Source organism: Zophobas morio, unplaced genomic scaffold (genome assembly GCF_036711695.1).
Source record: "Zophobas morio isolate AGI-343-1 ecotype UQ-CSIRO unplaced genomic scaffold, CSIRO_AGI_Zmor_V1 ptg000010l, whole genome shotgun sequence".
NCBI lineage: Eukaryota > Metazoa > Arthropoda > Insecta > Coleoptera > Tenebrionidae > Zophobas > Zophobas morio.
The window spans coordinates 1,324,728-1,351,371 of record NW_026972115.1 but is presented as its reverse complement, the minus strand read 5'-3'; the positions used below and the strand labels follow the sequence as shown (position 1 = coordinate 1,351,371).

The 26,644-nt window shown below is 38.1% G+C and overlaps 1 protein-coding gene across 1 annotated transcript in view; it reads left to right on the top strand.

Moving 5' to 3' along the window:
- Positions 1-26,644, top strand: part of LOC135125975 (lachesin-like) — a 261,363-nt gene that overhangs the window by 222,803 nt on the left and 11,916 nt on the right. The window contains exon 5 of the mRNA XM_064051762.1: positions 10,149-10,317. Coding sequence (XP_063907832.1) covers positions 10,149-10,317 — 169 coding nt within the window. The remainder of the gene's footprint in view (positions 1-10,148; positions 10,318-26,644) is intronic.

Here is a 26,644-nt window from a genome sequence, read left to right as displayed (position 1 = left end):
ACCACCTTTTCGAATAACAGTTTTGCAAAATCTTTGTGATTTAACTATCCACAATGGGCGTTCATTCCACCCGCGTTGTTTTTAAATCTGGAAAATTTTTGCTAAATTGCTATAAAATCTATAACGTGTATTTGAATGTCGTAATCTTTATTTTCCCAAAAACAACGAACAAAAAAAACTCGTCAAAAGAAAATCATCACAAAGAAAAAATCAAATACGCACGATGTAAACAACACATTTAAATATTCATGAACATTAAAATAAAAGTCAAACCCCTCAGAACTTTTTTTGCCGCCGTAATACTCGCTTTTGCTTTCGACAAGTTCGAATGTTTTCTCTTTACGGAAATTTAATCAAAGACGCGAAAAAATTTCACCTTACTTTCTGATTCTAAAAATGTCGAGTCACTCAGCGTTAACTAGAAAAACTGTCGAGAGGAATTAGCGAACGAAAACCACAATTAACGTGACGTTATTACCCAAAAGCTTATTCCAGCGGTAAATTGCGTGGTATCCCAAGACGAAATTAAAAAAGTACAACATTAAAAAAAAATCTAGCGCGAAATTCTCGCACAAAAGCCATTCCTACACCAATTTTGATAGTAATTATCGTTGCGGCAAACGAATGCAAAAAACGTTATTACATCCTAAGCTTGTTAAAGCACGCATTACCAGGCAAAAGCCCCGCAGGGAGCCTTTCTGCATTACGCAAATTAAGATAAAAAATACCACTCCGTCATTACATTGTAGACGGCGTAATTGCGAAGGCTTTCCATCAATTATTCATCCTCAGACGATAGCAGCCATATTAAGCCACGCATGCCGTCCCCTATCCCCGACGTTGAAAAATTAAACCAACATAATCCATTCAAAAATTATGACAGAAATTGTAAAGTAATCGTCCCATCGAGCTCCCGCTCCCTATTTATCTTTTTTTTTCTTCCTAATTCACTTATCCACAACGGACGTTTTTCATACTTGTTGTGTAAATAAACTGACGCGGAATGACAGCTTTCCAATAAAACTCCACCCTTGACGAAGATCATCTGCGAAATAACGACACAAGAAAAATAGCAGAGGGACAGGCCCGGATTAGGTGTTTAAAATTGGGAATTTCGTCGACGAGTGCGTTTGACAGTTATTCTCGTTGGCCCGGCGTCGGCACGCTGTTTTTGCTCCACGGCGGAAAGTCCTGATTGATCGACCGGAGTCTCGGTTAAAAATCGCCGAGGATCTGTCAAAACCGTTGCAGGAAGAGATCGCGGCGGGTTTATTTTTTCGGGCCTTCCGGAGTTTCCCGGATCCAGGCCACGGCGAAATTTATTAAGGAGGTTTTTGTTTAATCACAGACGACTTGTTATCGTGCCCTAATAACGCAAAACGTAATTATTTTCTGCCCCGATTCCTGCTGGCGTTCGAGCAAAAAGAAGAGGAGGTGGGAGTGGACTCGCCCGGCGCATCCACCAATAGTGTTAGAGAAGAGGATTGTGATTACGATATAATTGACACTGGATATTTCAGCAGTTTTGACTAAGACTAACTTAACTTAAGAGAATTTCCCTGGAGGACACATCAAACACGTATCTGATAGCAGCTAACTATAACTAGAAGTTGCTTGACCAAGAACTTCGTCTAGACATTGTAAAGCGGAAATTACTGTGCAAGTTTATATACAGAATGTTCGACGTAATCATGGCAATTGCATCCTTTAATTGTTCTAGTACTGTTGGTTATTCAGTCGAAAAACCCTTAAATAACGTCATTATTATCCCTTTCCGGTTATTATCTGTCCGGCTAAACTCTCATCCATTATTGACAATCCAAGCCCGTGACTCAAAATTACCAATTTATCATCCCCCAACACACAAATCATCCCTCCTACGCCTATATCCCGGCAACCGAATTAAAACTGACCCCTTAAGTAACACGAGACAGATTTGCGGAACAGCTAATCCCCGGAACACAAATAAGTCCCAGTCCAATCTCCAGCCACTCTTAAGGTGTTTAAGAGTTAGGTTCAGTACACAAACTGTTGCCTTCATCCTTGTTACTAAAACTAAGTGTCATAGATAACCGGGATAGTTTTAGTTTGATGTAGTAGAAAGTGTGGTGGTTTCTTGGAGTAATTAGACACCCGCGGGACTGGGAAAATCTACTTTTTCGTAGCCTACGTTGTGTGACACTTTTATCTTACTTCTTGGGGGGTAAAAACGTCAAGAAACTTTCGTAACTCGGCCACTTTGCTCCCATTTTGGTACCCTGCTCCTTCGACGCAGACCGTAATAATTTCATTTCGACTCGGCATTCCTCGTTGCGTAGGTATGTGCATCCTAAACAGGACACGGCCGAACCCTTCGAAAAATTGAAATTCTCGGCGTGATAAAGTGGGCGGAATCCTCCAGCGAGTGGATTCCTTGTTTGAAATGTTTAAAGGGTTACAGAAAGGTTAATTTCATTGTCTGGTGCTTGATTCTGGAGGATTTGATCGAAGGGAAATTCGTGCTGTTGGGCCATTATGATGAGGGTGATTATTTAGGTAGGATCCCTTTGATGTCGGGTTACACGAACGAAAGTATTTTTTGATGGCGTGTCGCAGGCTTTGGAGATATTTAATTAATGATTTATCAAAGTGTTTTTCAGGGGCTGGGGACCCGTTTTGTGCGGGAAAATTTATTAAATATGTTTGTTTTGATCCCGATGCCAGTCGTAAAATAAATTATGCGGTTGGGTAAATTTAACGACAATGAGCGGGCCGTGAATGGGAGGTGTTTTTCGCGACCAGCGAGATGGAAGGGCGGATTTTGCGCTGGAAATAAATACGTGAGTGACGATTTCAGACTAGTAAAATGTGACTTTTTCAACCTGATCGTCCTCGGGCTTTCATTCTCCGTCCGCGGCGCTAATTTGCATTTTTTCAGGCCGAACAAGCGGAACGCAATTTTTGTGTTTACCACTTTAGCGGCGAGCGCTCCCTGGGAAAATGTTGTGTCATTTTAAATTTATTTAAAATTCCTGCGCGTATTTTAACCCTCGAAAACAACTTTTTCCGCGTAATTCCTCTCTTAATAAGCGAATAAAAATTCGGCGCTGTTTTAAATTATTGTCGCTGGCGCAAACACCTTCATTAGCTTTCGGCGAATTTTCGAAACATGTTGACACAATCTACAATGCGTTAATGTTCAAGGCCTCGCAAACAGGGGACCTGAGACCCTGTTTGCCAATTAATTGATTAATCAATCAGCTAACCAAACGCACTGCGTATATATGCACAAGGGCGGAACGTCCCATTGTCCAATAAGGGCAATTAGCACGGGCTTCGAAAAAGTGTGATTTATTTACATTCGGCGTCCCTCACGCCGCACTTTGCTTTGTTCGCAGCTTTATAAACACAACAATACCGTTCTTATCTTATAATTGTTATTTATTCGTCAATTAGGCCCCGGCTCTTGTCGAAAATTACCATTGTGCACAAGCCGGCAGCATATTTCGTCTTCCAGAATAAGTCTGGAGGGTGGTTTTATCTTACATTGTTGAGAGGCAATCCATATCTATGATTAATGGCGTCTTGCAACATGAAACGGTGCTTTACATCTCACTGGGGACGAGCTGATATTTTACATCGCTAAGAAATTTGTGATAAAATGTTACTTTCGCCGTTTTCTTTGCCGTGCTTTCCGTGGAGATTTTTCGCAAATACTCTAAACACCTCAACTCGATAACATCTCGACGCTAATTACGCACCGAGCGGCGCGGAATTGATCGTTTCGCCGAAAAAATGGGACGAGAAGTTGAGGAAAGTGAGGTGCGAGATTGCATCTCTTTGGGTAACTCGGTTGAGGAATAATGGGCTCGACTTGGGAGAAAGTCGGACGTTTTTAATGTGGTTGTTTGGACGGAGTGATCGAGTGGTTTATTATTTGTTTAGAGTTCTGGAACGTATGTGGCGCAAGTGGCGTAAGTTATTTATTGTGATTTAGTTCAAGTGGGTTAGAAATACAAGCGTAATGGACCGGATGGAACTTTTCGGGTAATCCGTTGATAATAAAATTTAAGTCGTAAAGCTGTTTTTGTACTTTTATGGGACGATTAAGTAAAGCGTATTCAGTTAATGCTTTGCTTATTGTCAAAGACGTGGATTGTTGTGCGAATTTACAGACTGATTTGGTGATAACTAGATTCCAGTTAAAAGTTCAGGTCAGGTCTTGTCAGGTCAACTCTGGTCAGGTCAGGTCAGGTCAGATCAGGTCTTGTCAGGTCTTATCAGGTCAAGTATGGTAAGGTCAGGTTAGATCAGGTCTTCTCAGGTCAGGTCAGGTCTTGTCAAAAACGTGGATTGTTCTGCGAATTTACAGACTGATTTGGTGATAACTAGATTCCAGTTAAATAAGTACAGGTCAGGTCTTGCCAGGTCAGGTCAGGTCTTGTTAGGTCAAGTCTGGTCGGGTCAGGTCAGGTCAGATCAGGTCTTGTCAGGTCTTGTTAGGTCTTGTCAGGTCTTGTCAGGTCAGGTCTTATCAGGTTAGGTCAGGTCAGGTCAGGTCAGGTCTTGTCAGGTCAGGTCTTGTCAGGTCTTGTCAAGTCTTGTCAGGACTTGTCAGGTCAGGTTTTGTCAGGTTGACCTGATTTGTTCTCTATATAGTATTTGATAAGATAAGAATGATTTTGGCAAATGACATGTTCTCTAAGAAATTAAAGGGTGGGTGGGCGGGGCTAGTACTTACTGAGATAAGACTGATTTTGACAAATGACAAACACTAAATCCATATGTCACGTGTGTGGCACAATGAGGGCATTTTGTATTTTTTGTTTTAAATCAGAGATATTTTAGAACAAATACCATTGGTACCATGTAGATCAGAGTACCAAGAATTATTTATAAAAAAATTGACAAGATATAATAATGGGTAAGAGACAGAAAAAACAATATATGGCGTCATGGGTCTGATTCGTAGAAAATTGAGTACAATGTCCTTAAGAAAATTTTTACTATTTCTGCGAATATCAAAGACATTATTGCTGTTCCTCCAATACACAAACTATCGAAAAATAGGTAACAATTTCTGGTTATAAATTACTTGGAATAACCAATGCAATTTTACACTGCATCATTTAAAACAGTGTCACGGGTGTGACGTAAATTTGCAAAATGTTAGAAATTATAGTAATACTGGCATGATAAAATAAAATAATATCACAACAATTTTATTAACGTTTTAACATTTTAAAAATTTTAACCTAGGAACGGTGATTAGGTCAGGTTTTGTCAGGTCAGTTCTTGTCAGGTTAGGTCTTGTCAGATCTAACTTAACTTGATTTGCTCTCTATATAATATTTGATAAGATAAGACTGATTTTGGCAAACGACTGATTTTGGCAAAGAAAATAGAGGGTGGGTGGGCGGGGTTTGTATTTGATTGGATAAGACAGATTTTGGCAAATAACAAACCCTCTAAGAAAATAGAGGGTGGGTGGGCGGTGCTAGTGCTTGATAAGAAAAGAGTGATTTTGGCAGATGACATACGTTCTAAGAAAATAGAGAGTGGGTGGGCGGGGTTTGTATTTGATAAGATAAGACTGATTTTGGCAGATGACATACCCTGTAAGAAAGTTAGGGTGGGTGTGCGGGGCTCCTACTTGATAAGAAAAGAGTGATTTTGGCAGATGACATACTCTATAAGAAAATTAGGGTGGGTGGGCGGGGCAAGTATTTCATAAGATAAGACTGACTTTGGCAAATGATATATCATCTAAGAAAATAGAGGGTGGGCGGGCGGGGCTAGTACTTGATATGAAAAGAGTGATTTTGGCAGAGACATACCTTCTAAGAAAATAGAGAGTAGGTGGGCGGGGTTTGTATTTGATAGGATAAGACTGATTTTGGCAAATAACATACCCTATAAGAAAATAAAGGGTGGGTGGGCGGGGCTAGTACTGATAAGAAAAGAGTGATTTTGGCAGATGACATATTCTGTAAGAAAATTAGGGTGGGTGGGCGGGGCTAGTATTTCATAAGGTAAGACTGACTTTGGCAAATGACATATCGTCTAAGAAAATAGAGGGTGGGTTGGCGGGGCTATTATTTGAAAAGGAAAGTGTGATTTTGGCAGAGACATACCTTCTAAGAAAATAGAGAGTGGGTGGGCGGGGTTTGCATTTGATAGGATAAGACTGATTTTGGCAAATAACTTAAGAAAATAGAGGGTGGGTGGGTGGGGCTAGTACTTCATAGGAAAAGACTGATTTTGGCAGATGACATACCCTGTAAGAAAATTAGGGTGGGTGGACGGGGCTAGTACTTTATAAGAAAATAGTGATTTTGGCACATGATATACCTTCTAAGAAAACAGAGAGTGGGTGGGCGGAGTTTGTATTTGATAGGGTAAGACTGATTTTGGCAAATAACATAAGAAAATAGCGGGTGGGTGGGCGGGGCTAGTGCTTGATAAGAAAAGACTGAGTTTGGCAGATGACATACCCTGTAAGAAAATTTGGGTGGGTGGGCGGGGCAAGTATTTCATTAGATAAGACTGACTTTGGCAAATGACATATCATCTAAGAAAAGAGAGGGTGGGCGGGCAGGGCTGGTATTTATTAAGATAAGACTGATGTTAGCAATTGACAGTAGTGTATTTCCAAAATTTTCTGTGAAATGGAGTGAGCCGTTCCTGATTTAAATCAGTAAATTAAACTGGCTTATTCATACATTTTTTTGATCCACTTGTCTAAGCAAATCAAAAAAATACGAACCCAATGATAAATCAGAAATAAAAACTCATCATATTTTGCACATTTTACTTAGCATTTATTAGGTAAATTTTTTGGGAGGTATAAACAGGCAGATTTTGATTAACAATTTACCATGCTGACGATAACTTTAAAGCGTCTGCAATATTTCAAACTATTCATTTTGCAATTCTTGATTTATTCAGTAAAATAAATTGACCGATTCATTAATTTTTTAGTGACTCTGCATAAGCAAAGCTAAAAAATGGGGTTCTTAATTTGATCAACTAACAATTGGTCGAAAGCTATAAATATAATTCGACAAATCCAGCTCTTTAAAAAAATTATAAAATTTGTTTCTGCGATTTTCGTTTTGTGATTAATGTGTTAAGTAAAAACCAGAGGCATAAATAACACACCTTGTCCTTCAGCAGCTGGCAAAAGCAATCTGAAGCTCGAGTGTTTATTTATGTTTATACATCGAAAGAATGTCCCGTAGAAAAAAGGAAACGACCAAATTCGACATCGAACCCACAGTTGCATTACCGCAGGGTCGCCATCTCTCCATTATACCTTCCAGATCTTTTTGAGAAAATTTAAACGCTTCGACAAAAAAGTGAAAATGTATTCATATATAGTATATTTAAGTATGTGAGTATATTTTTGTGTAACATTCAATACATTTTAAAATACAAAATTTGACAACAATCGGTCCAGCAGTTTTGGAGATTACATATGGATACAGACAGACAGACAGACGGACAAACGGAAACGGTAGACTACTTTTTTCGTACTGTAAGGGTCATGAAACGTCGAGAAAATATAAAAGTGGCCATTCTTCCGATGGACTCGACTACTATACTTTCTTAGCTTACACTCGAGAAGTAAAAGGCGAAGTGAAGAAACGCGCTAACTTTACCAGGGACCCGACCGAAGAGGGTATGCCATTTGTCAAAATCAGTCTTACCTTAGTAAGTACTAGCACCGCCCACCCACCTTCTACTTTCTTAGAGAGTGTCATTTGCTAACATCAGTCTTATCTTAATAAATACTAGCCCCGCCCGCCCACCCACTATTTTCTTAGATGATATGTCATTTGCCAAAGTCAGAATATTTTATGAAATACTATCCCGCCCACCCACCCTAATTTTCTTACAGGGTATGTCATCTGCCAAAATCACTCTTTCCTTATCAAGTACTAACCCCGCCCACCCACCCTCTATTTTCTTAGATGATATGTCATTTGCCAAATTCAGTCTTATCTTATGAAATACTAGCCCCGCCCACCCACCCTAATTTTATTACAGGGTATGTCATCTGCCAAAATCACTCATTTTTTATTAAGTACTAATCCCGCCCACCCACCCTCTATTTTCTTAAAGGGTATGTCATTTGCCAAAATCAGTCTTATCTTATCAAATAATACTGTACAGGGCTGCGTCGCTCTACATGAGTACTTCAGACTTGGGTATTTGATTTTTTTATTTTATAAAGAAAGCTCCTTCTGTGGTCCAATGTAGGGTTTTTCTGACATATTAAAATTTCGTGAAATGTCCTTTTTCCTCTTCTACTTTTTCTCTATTTTTCTTAGCTCTTTTCCCAGGACGGCAATTTCTTCTGTTCACTAATATACTTCATTTTTGTTTTTTCTCCTTTCTCCTTTCATTAAAAATGATCTGTTGCAGGCCTCTATTACTTTTTCGTTGCATCACTCCCAGTCGTAAACGTCTTCCTTTTTCTCTCTTCCCTTTGTTTTTCTTTGTTGACTTTGCCTTTATTGTCTGTACGCATTTCTCTGTTCCTTCCTTTGTAGTTGTTCAATCTTTCTCCTTGTTCCCGATTTTCTCGACTTGTCATTTTCCTAGTTATATTATCATTAATATCTTATGAAAATTTAGATTTTCTTCGTCACTCATTTTTTCGGATGCTATGTCTATGTCTATATGTGATTCTGACTTTCCTGTGATGAAACTGGGTTTATTGCCTTGTTTATGACGTCATTTTCATACCACGTGGAAGGCGTCTTCTACGGGGCGGTTGCTCGGGCGCCAGTTTCCCTTCTGGAAAGGGAGTACTCTAAGCTGGAGAAACACATCTAAGATAAAAATTTATGGAATAAAGAAATACGGGCAAAAGAAAATCAAGCTCGGTCAAGGGAAACAGGGATCAAACGGGAACGGTGCGCCAAAAGCGACACGATGGGCGCCAAAGTTTGTATCGTAATAAAACTCTCTTACTATTCCTTTGATACCAGAACCAATTTCTTCCACTACTTTGTTCAACAGGTCCATCGGTCTCTGACTTGACCTGACCTGACCTGACTCGACCTGACTTGACCTGACCTGACCTGACCTGACCTGTATATTTTTCGATGCGTCCCTGTTCAAATTAGATTAAGTCAGCCTAGGTCAAACCTAACGACCTTGTCAGACCTGATCTAACCTGACCGATCGTCGTGTCTTTACGACATAATTCTGAGAAATTAGAAGCTGTGAATCCAATTAACTTTTTAATCGTTATATTCGTAGAACACGAGTTCACAGGTGGAAACCGATATCATTATTCAAGAGACTCCACAACGTTAGAAAAGAAAGTTCGCCATTACCAACAAGGTTTTAAGACGAGCCAAACTACCTCTAATGCCGATCAATTAGATTTAGATGCTGTTAAAGTCTCACAAATTCGTACAACTTCAGTTATAACAATCACAAGACCTTCTGTTTGCAGACTTGCCAAATCCGACCCTACAAAAGTAAAGCAGTTGTCGTCGTCCAGTAAAACTTTGTTTATTTTCCGCTATTAACGTAACCACTGCCTTGCGTAATTTTCTGAAACTCGAATCTTCCCCAAGTTTTAACGGCATCTCGATTTCACTCGACAGAAGTCCCATGCAAATTGCCCCTTATAAAAACGCTAAAACTGAAATAAATATCAGTCTGGCTAGTTGGAAACGAAATTACGATATTCAAGGAGAACAATAGATCTCGTTAAACTAAATTTGCCTAGCAGTATATCCGATAAACGTAATCCTGAAACTCACGTAAACTTCATTATTTCTGGCAATTTCGCGAGTCCTGTACCAAACTGGATTAATTTGTTCACTTTTAGTTTTAGCTGTCATATGTAAGAATTTCAAAATGATTACACGCTGCATGAGAGAAAAATTTGATTTAAAAGCGTAATAAAAGATAGTAAGCTTTCAGACAAAACTGAAAGCTGCAGTGATTTTAAGGACGAGGAAAGGAAATAACCGCTTTGTTCCACTGTTAGAACCTGACGCGGAATTTTGCAGAATCATAGAGCACATTTCTCACGTACCGCTTAATAAACCGTTTCTCGTTCCATTTTGCTCAGTTCTGGGATACGCAAGGTTTAAACTTAGATCTGTTGTTTTTTTGCAATATTTGAACGACCTACTTTTTTCCAGGAGATCAACTACGACTCGCCCCGCGGCGGCGTGAGCGTCATCACCGAGAAGGGCGACATCACGTTCAGCTACCTGCTCGTCCAGAGGGCCAGAGATTCCGATTCCGGGAAGTACACATGCAACCCCTCGAACGCCAACCCCAAGACGGTTATCGTGCACGTGCTAAACGGTGAGGAAATTGTTTCCAGCCCGTTCGATGATTTAAATCGCATAAATTGCCTCGAGGCCGCAAAATCGCATTACAACCCTCCATTACAAGAAAACTGCTGTAAATAATATCATAAAAGGAAACTACATAAAAGCTTTTCCGGTGAGCTGCAGGTGTGCCGCTCGCTCTTTCACTTACACGGGGTTTCACACTACACGCCCCTAAATAACGTAAATAATAAATTTATGTAATAGGGGCGAAGTTTGTGACACTTGCTGGAGACGGTCGCTACAACTTCTCGGGTATATTATTCATGGGGGGCGGGGCCGAGATAGTCTTCGGAGGCTTCACTTTTTTAGTTTGGAAAGCGGGGAAGTTTTAACGGGGGATTAATTTTTGACGAGGGTTTATGGGAATTAATAGAAATAAATAATTATTTATGGAAATGGCCCGGATCGAAAGTTCCGCGCCGGCACCTGCGCTCGAAAATATTGTCGGTTATTTATCGGGGGCGGCGTGAATATTTTATTAAATTGTCAAAGTTGTATTAGTTCGCCGGACAAGTCAATTACGCTGAGCTACAAATTCTGCTATTAAATTTAAACTTGGCTTCTTCACGATTTGTAAAAACGTCACGTGCACGGAGTCAAACAAACCGCCCCCGGACTGCAGCTCGATTTTAATAAAATGTAAAACTGCGAAACTTTCGTCCCGGAATACGGAATATTAACCGGCGGCTTAACCGCGTGACGTTCGCATCACGTGATCGATCGCCGCCCTCGACCTGCTCCAACATTTGAATTTTCGGCATCGGAGAGAACGATAAAGGGTATTTTATGACGTTTTAATCTAGATGGGTCGTTCTTAGCACTGAGACAATTTAACTTGCTGTAACGAGTTATGGAACTTTCCAACACAATTAAACGTAAATGAGTGTCAAGTTCTTTGTTTTATAACCACTCTAGACGGTGCTGCTCTTCGGATATTTCTCCCTGCTTGCCCTTCCCTTTTGTGAGCGACGCTTTTTTTGCTCCGCTCCACTTCGCTTCCATTTTGTATCATTGCTGCAGATGACGATGAGAATTGGGGCGGGGGTTGTAAATAATATTCCGGGTCATAAAATTAAAATTCTTTTCGCTGTTTTCTCTTCTGGGGCGTGCTCGCAGCGGCCGTGTTTTTTGTTTGTAGATTAGTTGCTGCAGGGAAAAGTGGAACAGTTTAGGGAAGAATTTTTATGAGGCGCGGACCGGGAGGGGGTAGTTCTGCAGAAGGGGTGGTTTAAAACAACTCAGCCAAACAAGAATTAAAAACTTCAAAGCAAAAACATTTTTCACTCTAAATATAAATTTTATTAGTGATTACTGTAGAGAGCGGATTTTATGAAATTTGCATATCCGTTATTTTTTGCATATAAGTCTTGATATTTAATATGTGAACGAATCATGCTAATTAAAAATGAATACAGCTATAAAAAAATTGCATATTTGCATATATTTGTCTTCTGCTGCATATTTCACGTAACCGGTGCATATTTTGCATTTTTATCCATTTTTGTGGTAATTTGAAAAAAAAAAGATTATCATTCTATCGGCATTTATTGTAGTCCCAGTTTAAAGCGGTTTTTATGACAAGATAATTAACATTATCACTTCGTTATTACCCCACGACGGACAATATTAAATAACAAAGTACGGCCTTGCAAAGAAACCGACCACGTTCTTATTTATGGCTAGGGAATGACTTCATTGTCCCCATCGTCAGCTTCGACACAATGGACCTATCATAAAAACCACTTTAAACTGGGAAGACTATATCTAGAAAGTCGAAATTTCATTCATCATATAGCAAATATTTTCCTGAGCTTCAAATAACTAGGAAAGGTTTGGGTTTTATGGTAGTTTGGAGAAACCACTGGGTGTTAAACCATCCAGCAGGTAAATTCGCGCTCTAATTCCTTTTGGAAATAAGGCTTGTCCCAGAAACTTTTGCATATATTTTGTTTTTGAATAAAATAAGAACGTCTCAACAAATCGAATCAAATTTATTTACAGTATACTACAACAGCAGTAAAATTATGAATTTCTTAATTACTTGTTTAAAATTAACGGCTTACGGGAAAATAATCTCACTTTAGATCTAATGCGACGCATTATTTTTTGCAAATTTGCACTAGAAACTTTTTTACTTCCCATCATCCACAATTTTTTGAAGAATTCAAAATTTTTGGCGCATTTCCCTTCTTCCCTTAACTAGAACCCAATATCTTTCAACAAGCCGGAGTTCAGGTAAGTTTGAGGGGTTATTTTCATTGTCTGGATATTGCACTCTAATCTGCGCAAACCAATTCTTCGCTAATTGTGAGTAATGCAAAGTAGCTAGGTCTGGCCAAAAGAAAGTAGAACCAGGGTGAGCTCTTAAAAAAGGTAGTAATCGAGCTTGAAGGCATTTTCGGACACAAAAATCAGTGTTGGTGCTGCTTTCAACAAAAAAATCCTGTTTCTCTTTCCACATTGGCAAATTGCTTGCCAAACAAGAACTTTGCGGCCAAATTTTTGCAAAAAAAATTATTTTTCTTTGTCTCTGACATTTATCAATGGTCCGTTTTACCGTCCACTGCGTCGCATTAGCCTCTTTCACTATTAAATTTAAAGATTTTTGACAATGTTCGGACCAAATTTGCAAAATTCGTTGTCTTACACTAACTCTTTTTGACGACATTTTGAGAGCCGACTGATTAAAACAAAAAAACTAATGACAGATGTGTAGACTATGGCCTACTGTAGCATATATATTTTACTTAATTCAAATGTCAATTAAACAACTTTAATAGCAGAATTTAAATATGGTGCAAAACTTTCTGGGACAAGCCTTACGTTCATTCCCAATATTTTTGTTCGTTACTTCAGTGCATTAATGACATGTTTTGTGGTGGTCAAAGGGACGTTATCCTATTATTTTTCATCGTGAGTTTGCATTGAGGCATTTAAAGCGATACAGGTGTGTCAATATGTCGAAGATAACTCAAATTAATTTATGGATTAAACCTTTTCCTGAACTTATTCTTCAAGAAGCAACTGTGTTTTGTCGCGTCTGCTCTAAACCGGTATTTATTTTTACATCTGTGGACGTAGTAGGTACACAGTTTTTCTATTTACAAATACATACTTTAGAATCACTTTTTGTTCAATATTTCGAAAAATATTTAAAAATAAATTGTTACTAAAATAGTAATTAAATAGTCGATTACTACTATCTTTCGATTTGTTCTGTTTATATTTAATTTTTAGTATAAGAATATTAATATTTATGATTTATGTATTTTTTGTAATAAAACGGAAACCTGTTTTTGTAATTTGTAAATCAATTTAGTTCACTTATTAAGCTTTTTTTTTAATTGTTGGAGCATATGCAAATGCATATCTCTGCATATATTAAGAAAGTTACTGCATATTTCCATAAATTTCGTGCATATCATATGATCATATTTCCCAAAATTTTGCTGCATATTTTCCGCTCTCTAGTGATTAGGAAACAGGACACTTTAGCAATCAGACGGAATTTAATGTGAGCTTACACATCCCGGAAACATTTTTTCGGGAGAAGTTGAGCTTCATATCGGAGTGATTAACAGCTTCCCACTACTTCTATCGACGTGAGCATAATTAGTGTATTTCTCCGGATTAGGGCTTTCTTCCACCCTAACCACCTGAAAAGCTTAATCCGTTTCGCTTCCTTGGTGATGGTGTAAGCTTCTTAAGAACCCACATAGAGCAGCTCCGCTCCACAGTTTTCCATTTCGTGGGTTTCACGCTGCTTAGCAATTATCACCGGCAAAAATTCCCACCATCCGAATTATACAACAAAACAACGGAGGCAACCCCTGCCTGTTAACGAAAATTCATGGACTTTCCGGGATATATGGGAATCGCCCCATAATTTCCCAAGCGTGCTTTTCGCTTCGATGTGGCCGAAAGCTCCCGCCTGACCTTGACGAATTTTCAGTTCTTTGGGGCAAAGGACCGTCGAGAGATAAAAAAGGCGCTTTTTCACTAACAAGAAAAATGGCTCAAGCCGGGAAAGTTTCATAATAAATAAATAAAATAAAAAAAGGGCGAAATGTGTATTTATCGCTCGTATTTGCCAAGACGACGAAAACGTACATTAATTCTGAAATGTGCGATTCAATCAAGGAAATAAGACGTGGTCGAGTTTACCTCAACTACAACTGTTAAAACAACTAACCTCATAAAGTACACACATAGGTACTAGAGTACAGTATCAACTCGGTAATTTTAATGAGCTCGACTCCCAGCGGCCGTCCATTATTGAATGCGCCTCACCCAACTAAAACAAGCGATTCGCGTTACCAAAAAGTCGATGCATATTTTAGTAAGCGAAGTTTCAATCTTCGCGTTGTTAGTTTTTATTTCCCGGATTATGCCGACAGGAAATTCGATAAAGCTTTGTTTTCTGGAATTGGTAATGCATGACGAAAAACTGTTCCGGTTGAAAACTGAATGCGAAATTTCGCCATGTTATTGAGGAATTTCTGCCATTCCGGATTTTAATTCACTCGACGACAGAAAAAGTCTGTTTGTTCGCGCGACGGAGGCAATTCATGTTGGCTCCGAGAAACAAATAGCGGGATTGATGAGACGGAACTGAAATCCATATTTTCTCGTCTATTAATGGAGCGACCGGTTTTTCTGATTATTCCGGCTTGTATTGATCACGTAATTCAGATGTAAGGCTGAAATATCGGCAGCAAAAATTAAATAGAAGTCATAAATTCGGAATGGGACGACGACAAAGGCTGCATTCATGGCCGAATTCGAGAGGCTGCAAAAACCCAAAGCGACTTCGCAGGGACGATTTATAACAATTTGGCGTGGTGGGGATTTAAACGCCGTATTTTTCAACTTGGACACTTAACCCAGATATGACAATTCGCGCACTGTCGGCAAAAACAAATTTCTAAAGATACTTTCCATTGAGTAATCGTCGACTATTCCTGATTTTCAGGTTTAAGGTTCAAGTAATTTTGTGATGTCACCAATTTTCTTACGGTCATGAAAATACAAAATTTTTAGTTTCGCCGAACAATTTTTCTCAGAATTCACCTGTACATGACATACGTTGTCCCAGGAACGCACTTTATGATTACAAACTGTTCAAAACTGCCTGTGAAATATCAAATTCCAACTCCAAGCGGCGATACTGGAGAACGTTGATGCTTTGACAGGATTTTTCCGGGTAGACACTTAATCGATGAAAAACGCTTCACATGTAAAACAGTGCTACGAGGAATGAAAGCATACTTTCACTGGGTGAATATCACTACCAAGCATGTCCCTACGAGATTTTTCGGGTTTTGGGCACCGTGGGGGTTTTAATTCCTCCCCGGTCCCTTTAAAACGTGCTTCTCGCCGAAACTGCCGGTAAATCAGTCACGATGGCCCAAATTTCCGCGCCTTAATCACAAGAAAAGATTCTGATAATGTCCTTCCATTAGACTTTCTCCTCCCTTCTTAATAATTTTCCGCGCCGTAGGTCTGATTGGCTGATAAATCTCGCCCAACACCTTGTGGGACTCGAATAACGAAGAGCAAGTGTTCATGTAAATTTCGTCTGGATCCAATTCCCGTGAGAGATGGCGGGATGGGGCGAAGACAAATAGTTGAGGTGAAAGAGGATCGATCAGCAGACCTTAGCTGGGCGGCCGGACACATTCGCCCTTTTTTACACGCCCTCGGGCAATTCCACTTATCCCGAATGTGTAAAACATCAACTTGTTTAGGGAGGGTTCCCCGGGTGGAAGGGCTTAATTAAACCTTGATAGATGCGGAAATTGCAGGGAAGGAAGTCCGCCTCGGAGCCACTTTTTGAAATTTGAATAAAAGAGTGAGGCGAGTCGACGGGGATTTATGTTACGTTCTAGTCGCTGCAACTCTTCGACTGCATTTTATTTACTCCGTCAATCAGGGCTGGCTTTAACGATAACGATGACGTCAAAAGAGTTTTGCAACTCAATTTGTCAGGGGCGGAACTTCCGAAGTTTACGAGACAAGTTGCGCCACGAAAATGCAGATTTAATAAAAAGACGGCGTGCGTTATATGATAACATTAAACAGAGGAAAATTCCTGCGGCTTGTTTTTCCGCCCACTGAAAATTTAATCCACTACAGTGTCCGAACTGCATTAATTACCTTCCTTTTCGTGCTTTATCAAATTGGCCGCGTTTCTGCTAAAAATGCGCTCCTCCGGCCGTCCCCTGAATAATAGATCATGTCCCAGCCAGTCGCTGCCTTGTTGATATTCTCAATTGTGAAAGGGATAAGCGTATCCGAGCTTTTTCCTCGTGAAGGGATTTTTTTGGCCACCGCAAACATCCCTTTAAAATAACATTAATTATTCAGGCAATCTATTTCCCGGGCTCGGCGCGGAAAAATTCCGCCGAAAAAGCTCCGAGAAAAATAACCCAATTATCGAACAAAAGATGGCGGATTTAATTAGTAAATGATTTTTTCTGTCTTTTAATGCAATCATAACGAGGCGAAGTTGGCTCGGCCGACACGAGAAAGCACTCCGAGTGCGTGGAGCTTTAAGGTGAAAGCTCTGTTACAAAGTTCGGGATTGAATCGATGTTAACGGACCCACACGCACTGAGCTTTTGCCGAACAGCGGGAATGGTAATGGGTTTGCTGTTATTTATGTCTTTTTCCCGTTCCGGGATTTGTCTCATTAACATTTCTACAGATTTTTTCAGCCGCGTACACGGCCTGATGAGAAAAAACGTTTTAATTGTACGATTTGCTTTTTCTAGAGGTCGGGGGCGGTTCGCTTATGAAAATTTTTAATGGAAGCTGTATTTGTGGAATACTAACAAATTTCAGTCAGTGTTTTTATAATTCATGTGTAAATTTTACCGTGGTTTCCTTGTTTTTAAATTTCAACTGTAAACAAAACAATTACGCGGAATAATTAGTTGCTATGAACGGGATTTAAATTAACCAAAGCACAAAGTAATTTGCTCCTTTTAAATCCAGCTGCGGGAGCAGAGTTCAAAGTAAATTCTTCAATTAAGGCTTAAGTTTCATGTTTTCAGCGAAATGCACCTTCAACATACTTCACGATCTAAAATCGTTTTAACTCGGTTTGAAATAGACATTGACTGAAATTATACGGATTCGATTTAATCAGTCGAAACTGACACGGAAATTCATTAAAATGAACAATATGCAACCAAAAATAAGCCTAAAACAAACTTTTGGAACAATAACTCATCGTCACGCCTATTCTAGTAGTAGTCATTTTTTTAAGAGGCGGCAAAACTATACAACAGCTCATTTTTACCGCAAGCGGCTGTAGGTAATGCAATTTCTCTCAGAATTAATAAAACAAAAAGTACACCCAGTTTGACTTTTACAATTATATATTTATAATTTATAAAAAAATTGTCTACACTTATTTAGGCAGAGCTTACCTCACCCCGGATCCTCCCATATAAAACTCTACAGCTTTTGTACTCTGCCAAGTCAAAGAGGACTCACAACAGACAAGATTGCAAAAATAAAAGAGCGCCCATTGAAAACCTAAACACTAGCAAAAACCAGTTTTCTTTTATCTCTCGTCAGCTTTGAAATTAAATTGGATAATAAATTCCCGATAGAAGTAGCACTTATCGCGAGCAAAATCAACTACGTTCTACGTCTAAAAGTGATTAATTTAAGTAGCAAGAACGCTCGTTTGTTTCCATCTTTTATTAATGTAAAACTGTAAATTAATTATCAACCTTCCACAATTTCACTTTGTGTGAGGGCGTAACAACTTTGCAGAAGCGCCTAATTAAAAGTGGCTTTTTAATTGCTTTTACACTTTCACGTTCCGGTCAAAGAACCCATTTCGATGATGCGCTGCGGTTCCGTGGCCGACCTTACGAAGGTTCAAACGACTTTCGTCGATTATTCTCCGCCTAGTGTGGAAAAATTACTTTAGCTATACTTTGTCGGTCGTCAGACGGCGAACATGGACGGATTCGTGTGTAGTCGTAGTTGCCTTTCACTCAAGGCTCAAGGTCGAGGGTTTTTGTGGAGGTTGCTCGCCGCCCGGCTGCAAAATTTTATTAGTATGCAAAAATGGTGCACGACAGTCGGTTTTGTGCGTCAAGTGCGAGGAATTCCGAGCACTCCGTCGGCCCAAACTCCAGGAAAAAGGTTAATTAATCTTGCTCCCGCCGCGACTGAATAATGTATGAGATGCAACAAGCCCGACTTGACAAAGTCTCTTTTTCTGCAAATTTCGCTGGGAGCGGCGCAACAACAACATGTCTCTTCCGCTCGAGAAAAATTAACTTTGAAATATTGGATTACGTTTCGTCGATACAATGAGCTTCGCAAATTTCCTCAACGTCTTGTAATCTCCGGCTGATATCATTATATCGACTGAAGCCACCGTTTCGCGACGAATAAACTGCCAATTTAATTTTCGACGATACATAAACAGACGCGGGCTCTGTTTTATGTGCAATATTTAGAACGAAATTAATGCGAATCCGTGTCGCGGCCCGGCCCTTGCGCATTTAGGGCCGAGATTATGCAGCGCACTTTGAATTATTTAGGGCGGCAATTTGCGGAGAAGGGCCGCTTTTTCCCGGGAGATACGGGGAAAAAATCGATTTTTGATAGGAAAGGGTTTAATTAAATTCTTACAGTGATAGGAAAGGCGGTTCGGTTTGCCTATTGAGCGGAAATGTGAGAAACGGGTTTAATTAAAGCTGCAGGCGCGCATTTTGTGATTACGCACGAGATCAAAATTCATGTTATTAAACACGATATTCCAACTGCGGTAATAACTGTGTTGAGAAATTTTTAGGTTAGAATTCAACGAATAGACACACGTTAGTTGTGAAATTCATGTTTTATGGTCCATAACTCCGGACTGTAAGCAAATTCAGATTTTTCGTTTTCAGCGTTCCGTTCTTCGAAATTATTCGGTTGATATGGTTAAAAATATAAGACGGTGTCATTTTTCAGGAGTATCGATGAATAAAAAAATAAAAAAAAGTCAGGAGATATTTTTTGAGTCCAGATTATTTTTCAGGGGTTAGGAATTTGTACGTACAAGAATTTTGACATAAATCGGGGTCAGTTTAAATGAGATAGTTTGATATAGTATAAATTAGAAATTTTTGACGAATTCGAAAAAAAGGCGTCAAAGGAAACATTTTTCCATGCGACTAAAATTCAGTTTTTTGAATTAACTTTGCTCCGCTGAGTCCGTTTCTGGTCTCAATTGTTGAATATCCTCATTAGTTTAGACGAAATTCGTCTTAAATCAATAGTCAAAAAGGAGATTTCAAATTTGAAGTGGTATAACTCCGGAATTGTGAAAGATTCCGATTTTTTGTCTTCACCGCACGATTCCTCTAAGTTATTTGGTTGAAAAGGTTGATTTTTACCTCTGAATCGACCTCCGTTTGGAATCAACTGAGAAAAATATGAGACGGTGTTATTTTTCAGAAGCATTGGTGAATAAATAATTTTAAAAAATTTCAGGACCGCTCAGAGACATTTTTAGAATCCAGATTATTTTTTATGGGCCAGAATTTGTACATACAGCAATTTTTAGATAAATCTGTTTCCATTTAAACGAGATAGTTTGATATAGTAAAAATTCAAAATTTTTGACGAATTCGAAAAAATAGAGGTAAAAATGAACATTTTTCCATGTGACTAAGATTCAGTTTCTGGATTAAATTTGCTCCGCTCAGTCCGTTTCAGGTGTCAAATGTTGAATATCCTCATTAGTTTAGCCGAAATTCTTCTTAAATCAATAGTCAAAACGGAGATTTCAAGTTTGAAGGGCCATAACTCCGGAGTGGTGAAAGATTTCGATTTCTTGTCTCCACCGCTCGATTCCTCAAAGTTATTTGGTTGAAAAGATTGATTTTCACCTCTGAACCGACCTCCGTTTGGAATCAACTGAGAAAAATATGAGACGGTGTTATTTTTCAGGAGCATTGATGAACAAACAATTTTAAAAAAATTTCAGGACCGCTCAGAGACATTTTTAGAATCCAGATTATTTTTCATGGGCCAGAATTTGTACATACAGCAATTTTTAGATAAATCTGTTTCCATTTAAACGAGATAGTTTGATATAGCAGAAATTGAAAATTTTTGACGAATTCGAAAAAATAGAGGTAAAAATAAACATTTTTCCATGTGACTAAGATTCAGTTTCTGGATTAACTTTACTCCGCTGAGTCCGCTTCAGGTGTCAAATGTTGAATATCCTCATTAGTTTAGCCGAAATTCTTCTTAAATCAATAGTCAAAAAGGAGATTTCAAGTTTGAAGAGCCATAACTCCGGAATGGTGAAAGATTCCGATTTCTTGTCTTCACCGCTTGATTCCTCTAAGTTATTTGGTTGAGAAGGTTGATTTTCACCTCTGAACCGACCTCCGTTTGGAATCAACGGAGAAAAATATGAGACGGTGTTATTTTTCAGGAGCATCGATGAATAAAAAATTCCAAAAACATTCAGGACTGCTCGGAGACATTTTTAGAATCCAGATTATTTTTCACAGGCCAGAATTTGTACATACATCAGTTTTTATATAAATCTGTTTCAATTTAAACGAGATAGTTTGATATAGTAGAAATTGAAAATTTTTGACGAATTCGAAAAAATAGAGATAAAAATGAACATTTTTCCATGTGACTAAGATTCAGTTTCTGGATTAACTTTACTCCGCTGAGTCCGCTTCAGGTGTCAAATGAATATCCTCATTAGTTTAGCCGAAATTCTTCTTAAATCAATAGTCAAAAAGGAGATTTCAAGTTTGAAGGGCCATAACTCCGGAATGGTGAAAGATTCCGATTTCTTGTCTTCACCGCTCGATTCCTCTAAGTTATTCGGTTGAGAAGGTTGATTTTCACCTCTGAATCGACCTCCGTTTGGAATCAACTGAGAAAAATATGAGACGGTGTCATTTTTCAGGAGCATCGTTGAACAAAAAATTCCAAAAAAATTCAGGACCGCTCGAAGACATTTTTAGAGTCCAGATTATTCTTCATGGGGCCAGAGTTTGTACATACAGCAATTTTTACAAAAATTGTGGCTCGTTTAAACGAGATATTTGATATAATATAAATTGGAAATTTTTGACGAATTCGAAAAAAAGTGGTCAAAAAAAACATTTTCCCATGTAACTAAAATTCAGTTTCTAGGCTAATTCTGCACCGCTGAGCCTGTTTCTGGCGCCAATTTTTGAATAATTTCATTATTGTGGACGAAATTACTATTATTTCAATTGTCAAAAAGGAAATTTAAAATTTAAAAGCCTGTAACTTTCGAATGGTAGGAAATTCCGGTTCTTCGTTTTCACCATTGGATTCGACGAAGCCATCTAGTTCAGACCGCTTATTTTCACTTATAAATCGATGTCCGTTTGGAATCTACGAAACAAAATATAAATTGGTGTCATTTTTTAGAAACGTAGAAAAAAAAAATTCTAAAAATCTTCAAGACAGCCCCGAGAGATTCTTAGCGTCCAGATTATGTTCTATTGGTCCAAAATTTGTACATACAGCAATTTTCACAAAATTCGGGGTCTGTTTAAGCGAGATAACTTGATATAGTATAAATTGGAAATTTTTGAGGAGTTCAAAAAAAAAGGGTGGAAAAAACATTTTTTCGTGTGACTAGAATTCAGTTTCTGGTTTAACTTTGCTCCGCTAAGTCCGTTTCAAGTGTCAGATGTCGAATATCCTCATTAGTTTAGCCGAAATTCTTCTTAAATCAATAGTCAAAAAGGAGATTTCAAATTTGAAGAGGTATAACTCCGGAATTGTGAAAGTTTCCGATTTCTTGTCTTCACCGCACGATTCCTCTAAGTTATTTGGTTGAAAAGGTGGATTTTCAACTCTGAATCGACGTCCGTTTGGAATCTACTGAGAAAAATATGAGACGGTGTCATTTTTCAGAAGCCTCAATGAAAAAAAAAATTTTTAAATTCAGGACCGCTCGGAGACATTTTTAGAGACCAGACTATTATTTTTCATGGGCCAGAATTTGCAATTTTTACATAAATCTGTTTCCATTAAACGAGATTGCTTGATACAGTAGAAATTGAAAATTTTTGACGAATTCGAAAAAAGAGGGAAAAAAGAACATATATCCATGTGACTAAAATTCAGTTTCTTGATTAAATTTGCTCCGCTGAGTCCGTTTCTGCGTCAATTTTTGAAAATCCTCATTAGTTTAGCCCAAATTCTTTTTAAATTAATAATCAAAAAGGAGATTTCAAATTTGAAGAGCCTTAACTCCAGAATGGTTAAAGATTCCGATTTCTCATTTTCACCACTCGATTCCTCGAAGTTATTTCGTTGAGACGGGTGATTTTTAGCTTTGAAGCTACTTCCGTTTGGAATCCACAGAGCCAAACATGAGGCGGTGTCATTTTTCAGGAGCCTCAATAAAGAAAAATTTTTTTTTAAATTCATGGCCGCCCAGAGATATTTTTAGAGTTCAGAATATTTTTCAGGGGTCCAGCATTTGCACATTCACCAATTTTACTCAATTTGGGGTCCGTTTAAGCGAGATAGCTTGAAATGATATAAATTGGAAACCTGACAAATTCGAAAAAATGAAGTAAAAAAAAAAAGTTGTCTCATGTGACGAGAATTCATTTTATGGCCTAACTCTGCACTGCTGAGACCGTTTCTGGTGCCAATTGTTGAATATTTTCGTTATTTTACACGGAATTTTCCTTAAATCAATAGTCAAAAGGGAGATTTCAAGTTGAAGAGCCATAACTTCGGAATGGTGAAAGATTCCGATTTCTCGTTTTCACCGCTCGATACCTCGAAGTTATTTAGTTGAGACGGTTGATTTTTAGCTTCGAAGCTACTTCCGTTTGGAATCCATTGAGTCAAACATGAGGCGGTGTCATTTTTCAGGAGCCTCAATGAAAAAAATTATTTTTAAAAATTCAGGACCGCTCGGAGACATTTTTAGAGACGAGATTATTATTTTTCATGGGCCAGAATTTGCACATACAGCAATTTTTACATAAATCTGTTTCCATTTAAGGAGATTGTTTGATACAGTAGAATTTGAAAATTTTTGACGAATTCGAAAAAAGAGGGAAAAAAGAACATTTTTCCATGTGACTAAAATTCAGTTTCTTGATTAACTTTGCTCCGCTGAGTCCATACCAGGTGTCAATTGTTCAATATCCTCATTAGTTTAACCCAAATTCTTCTTAAATTAATAGTCAAAAAGGAGATTTCAAGTTTGAAGGGCCATAACTCCAGAATGGTTAAAGATTCCGATTTCTCGTTTTCACCACTCGATTCCTCGAAGCTATTTAGTTGAGACGGTTGGTTTTTAGCTTTGAAGCTACTTCCGTTTGGAATCCACTGAACCAAACATGAAGCGGTGTCATTTTTCAGGAGCCTCAATGAAAAAAAATTTTTTTTTTAAATTCAGGGGCGCCCAGAGACATTTTTAGAGTTCAGATTATTTTTCAGAGGTCCAGAATTTACACATTCACCAATTTTACTCAATTTGGGGTCCGTTTAAGCGAGATAGCTTGAAATGATATAAATTGGAAATCTGACAAATTCGAAAAAATGAAGTAAAAAAAAACGATTTCTCATGTGACGAGAATTCATTTTATGGCCTAACTCTGCACTGCTGAGACCGTTTCAGGCGCCAATTGTTGAATATTTTCGTTATTTTACACGGAATTTTTCCTAAATCAATAGTCAAGAAGGAGATTTCAAGTTTGAAGAGCCATAACTCCGGAATGGTGAAAGATTCCGATTTCTCGTTTTCACCATTCGATTCCTCGAAGTTATTTAGTTGATATGGTTAATTTTTAGCTTTGAAGCTACTTCCGTTTGGAATCCACTGAGTCAAACATGAGGCGGTGTCATTTTTCAGGAGCCTCAATGAAAAAAAAAAATTAAAAAAATTCAGGACCGCTCGGAGACATTTTTAGACATCAGATTATTCTTTTTCTTGGGCCGGAATTTGCACATACAGCAATTTTTACATAAATCTGTTTGCATTTAAGCGAGATTGCTTGATATAGTAGAAATTGAAAATTTTTGACGAATTCGAAAAAAGAGGGAAAAAGAACATATTTCTATCTGACTAAAATTCAGTTTCTTGATTAACTTTGCTCCGCTGAGTCCATACCAGGTGTCAATTGTTCAATATCCTCATTAGTTTAACCCAAATTCTTCTTAAATTAATAGTCAAAAAGGAGATTTCAAGTTTGAAGGGCCATAACTCCAGAATGGTTAAAGATTCCGATTTCTTGTTTTCACCACTCGATTCCTCGAAGTTATTTAGTTGAGACGGTTGATTTTTAGCTTTGAAGCTAATTCCGTTTGGAATCCACTTAACCAAACATGAGGCGGTGTCATTTTTCAGGAGAATCAATGAAAAAAAATTTTTTTTTTAAATTCAGGGGCGCCCAGAGACATTTTTAGAGTTCAGATTATTTTTCAAAGGTCCAGAATTTACACATTTACCAATTTTACTCAATTTGGAGTCCGTTTAAGCGAGATAGCTTGAAATGATATAAATTGGAAATCTGACAAATTCGAAAAAACGAAGAAAAAAAAACGTTTTCTCATGTGACGAGAATTCAATTTATAGCCTAACTCTGCACTGCTGAGACCGTTTCTGGGGCCAATTGTTGAATATTTTCGTAATTTTACACGGAATTTTTCTTAAATCAATAGTCAAAAAGGAGATTTCAAGTTTGAAGAGCCATATCTCCTGAATGGTGAAAGATTCCTATTTCTCGTTTTCACCGCTCGATTCCTGGAAGTTATTAGTTGAAAAGGTTGATTTTCAGCTCTGAATCGATCTTCGTTTGGAATCAACTGAGAAAAATACGAGATGGTGTCATTTTTCAGGAGCATCGATGAATAAAAAGTTCCAAAAAATTTCAGGACCGCTCGGGGACAGGTTATTTTTCACGGGGCCAGAATTTGTAGATACAGCAATTTTTACAATAATAGGGGCCCGTTTAAACGAGATATCTGGATATAATGTAAATTGGAAATCTTTGACGAATTCGAAAAAAAGTGGCCAAAAAAAAACATTTTCCCATGAAACTAAAATTCAGTTCCTGGACTAATTCTGTACCGCTGAGCCTGTTTCTGGCGCCAATTTTTGAATAATTTCATTATTGTGGGCGAAATTACTAATATTTCAATAGTCAAAAAGGAAATTTGAAATTTAAAAGCCTGTAAATTTCGAAAGGTAGAAAATCCCGGTTTTTCGTTTTCACCATTGGATTCGACAAAGCCATCTAGTTCAGACGGTTTATTTTCACTTATAAATCGATGTCCGTTTGGAATCTACGGAGCAAAACATAAGTTGTTGTCATTTTTTAGGAGCGTCGAAGAAAACAAAATTCTAAAAATCTTCAAGACAGCCCGGAGAGATTCTTAGCGTCCAGATCATGTTTTATGGGCCCAAAATTTGTACATACAGCAATTTTCACAAAATTCGTGGCCTGTTTAAGCGAGACAACTTGATATAGTATAAATTGGAAATTTTTGACGATTTCAAAAAAAAGCTTCGAAAAAACATTTTTCCGTGTGACTAGAATCCAGTTTTTTGACTAACTTTTCTATGCTGAGTCCGTTTCTGGTGTCAATTGTTGAATATCCTCATTAGGTTAGACGAAATTCTTCTTAAAACAATAGTCAAAAAGGAGATTTCAAGTTTGAAGGGTCATAACTCCAGAATGGTGAAAGATTCCGATTTCTCGTTTTCACCGCTCGATTCCCCGAAGTTATTAGTTGAAAATCTTGATTTTCAGCTCCGAATCGATCTACGTTTGGAATCAGCTGAGAAAAATATGAGACGGTGTCATTTTTCAGGAGCATCGATGAATAAAAAGTTTCATAAAATTTCAGTACCGCTCGGAGACATTTTTAGAGTCCAGATTATTTTTCACGGGGTTAGAATTTGTACATACACCAATTTTTACAATAATAAGGGCCCGTTTAAACGAGATATCTTGATATAATATAAATTGGAAATCTTTGACGAATTCGAAAAAAAGTGGTCAAAAAAAAACATTTTTCCATGAAACTAAAATTCAGTTTCTGGACTAATTCTGCACCGCTGAGCCTGTTTCTTGCGCCAATTTTTGAATAAATTCATCATTGTGGGCAAAATTATTATTATTTCAGTAGTCAAAAAGGAAATTTAAAATTTAAAAGCCTGTAACTTTCGAATGGTAAGAAATGCCGCTTTTTCGTTTTCACCATTGGATTCGGCTAAGCCATCTAGTTCAGATGGTTTATTTTCACTT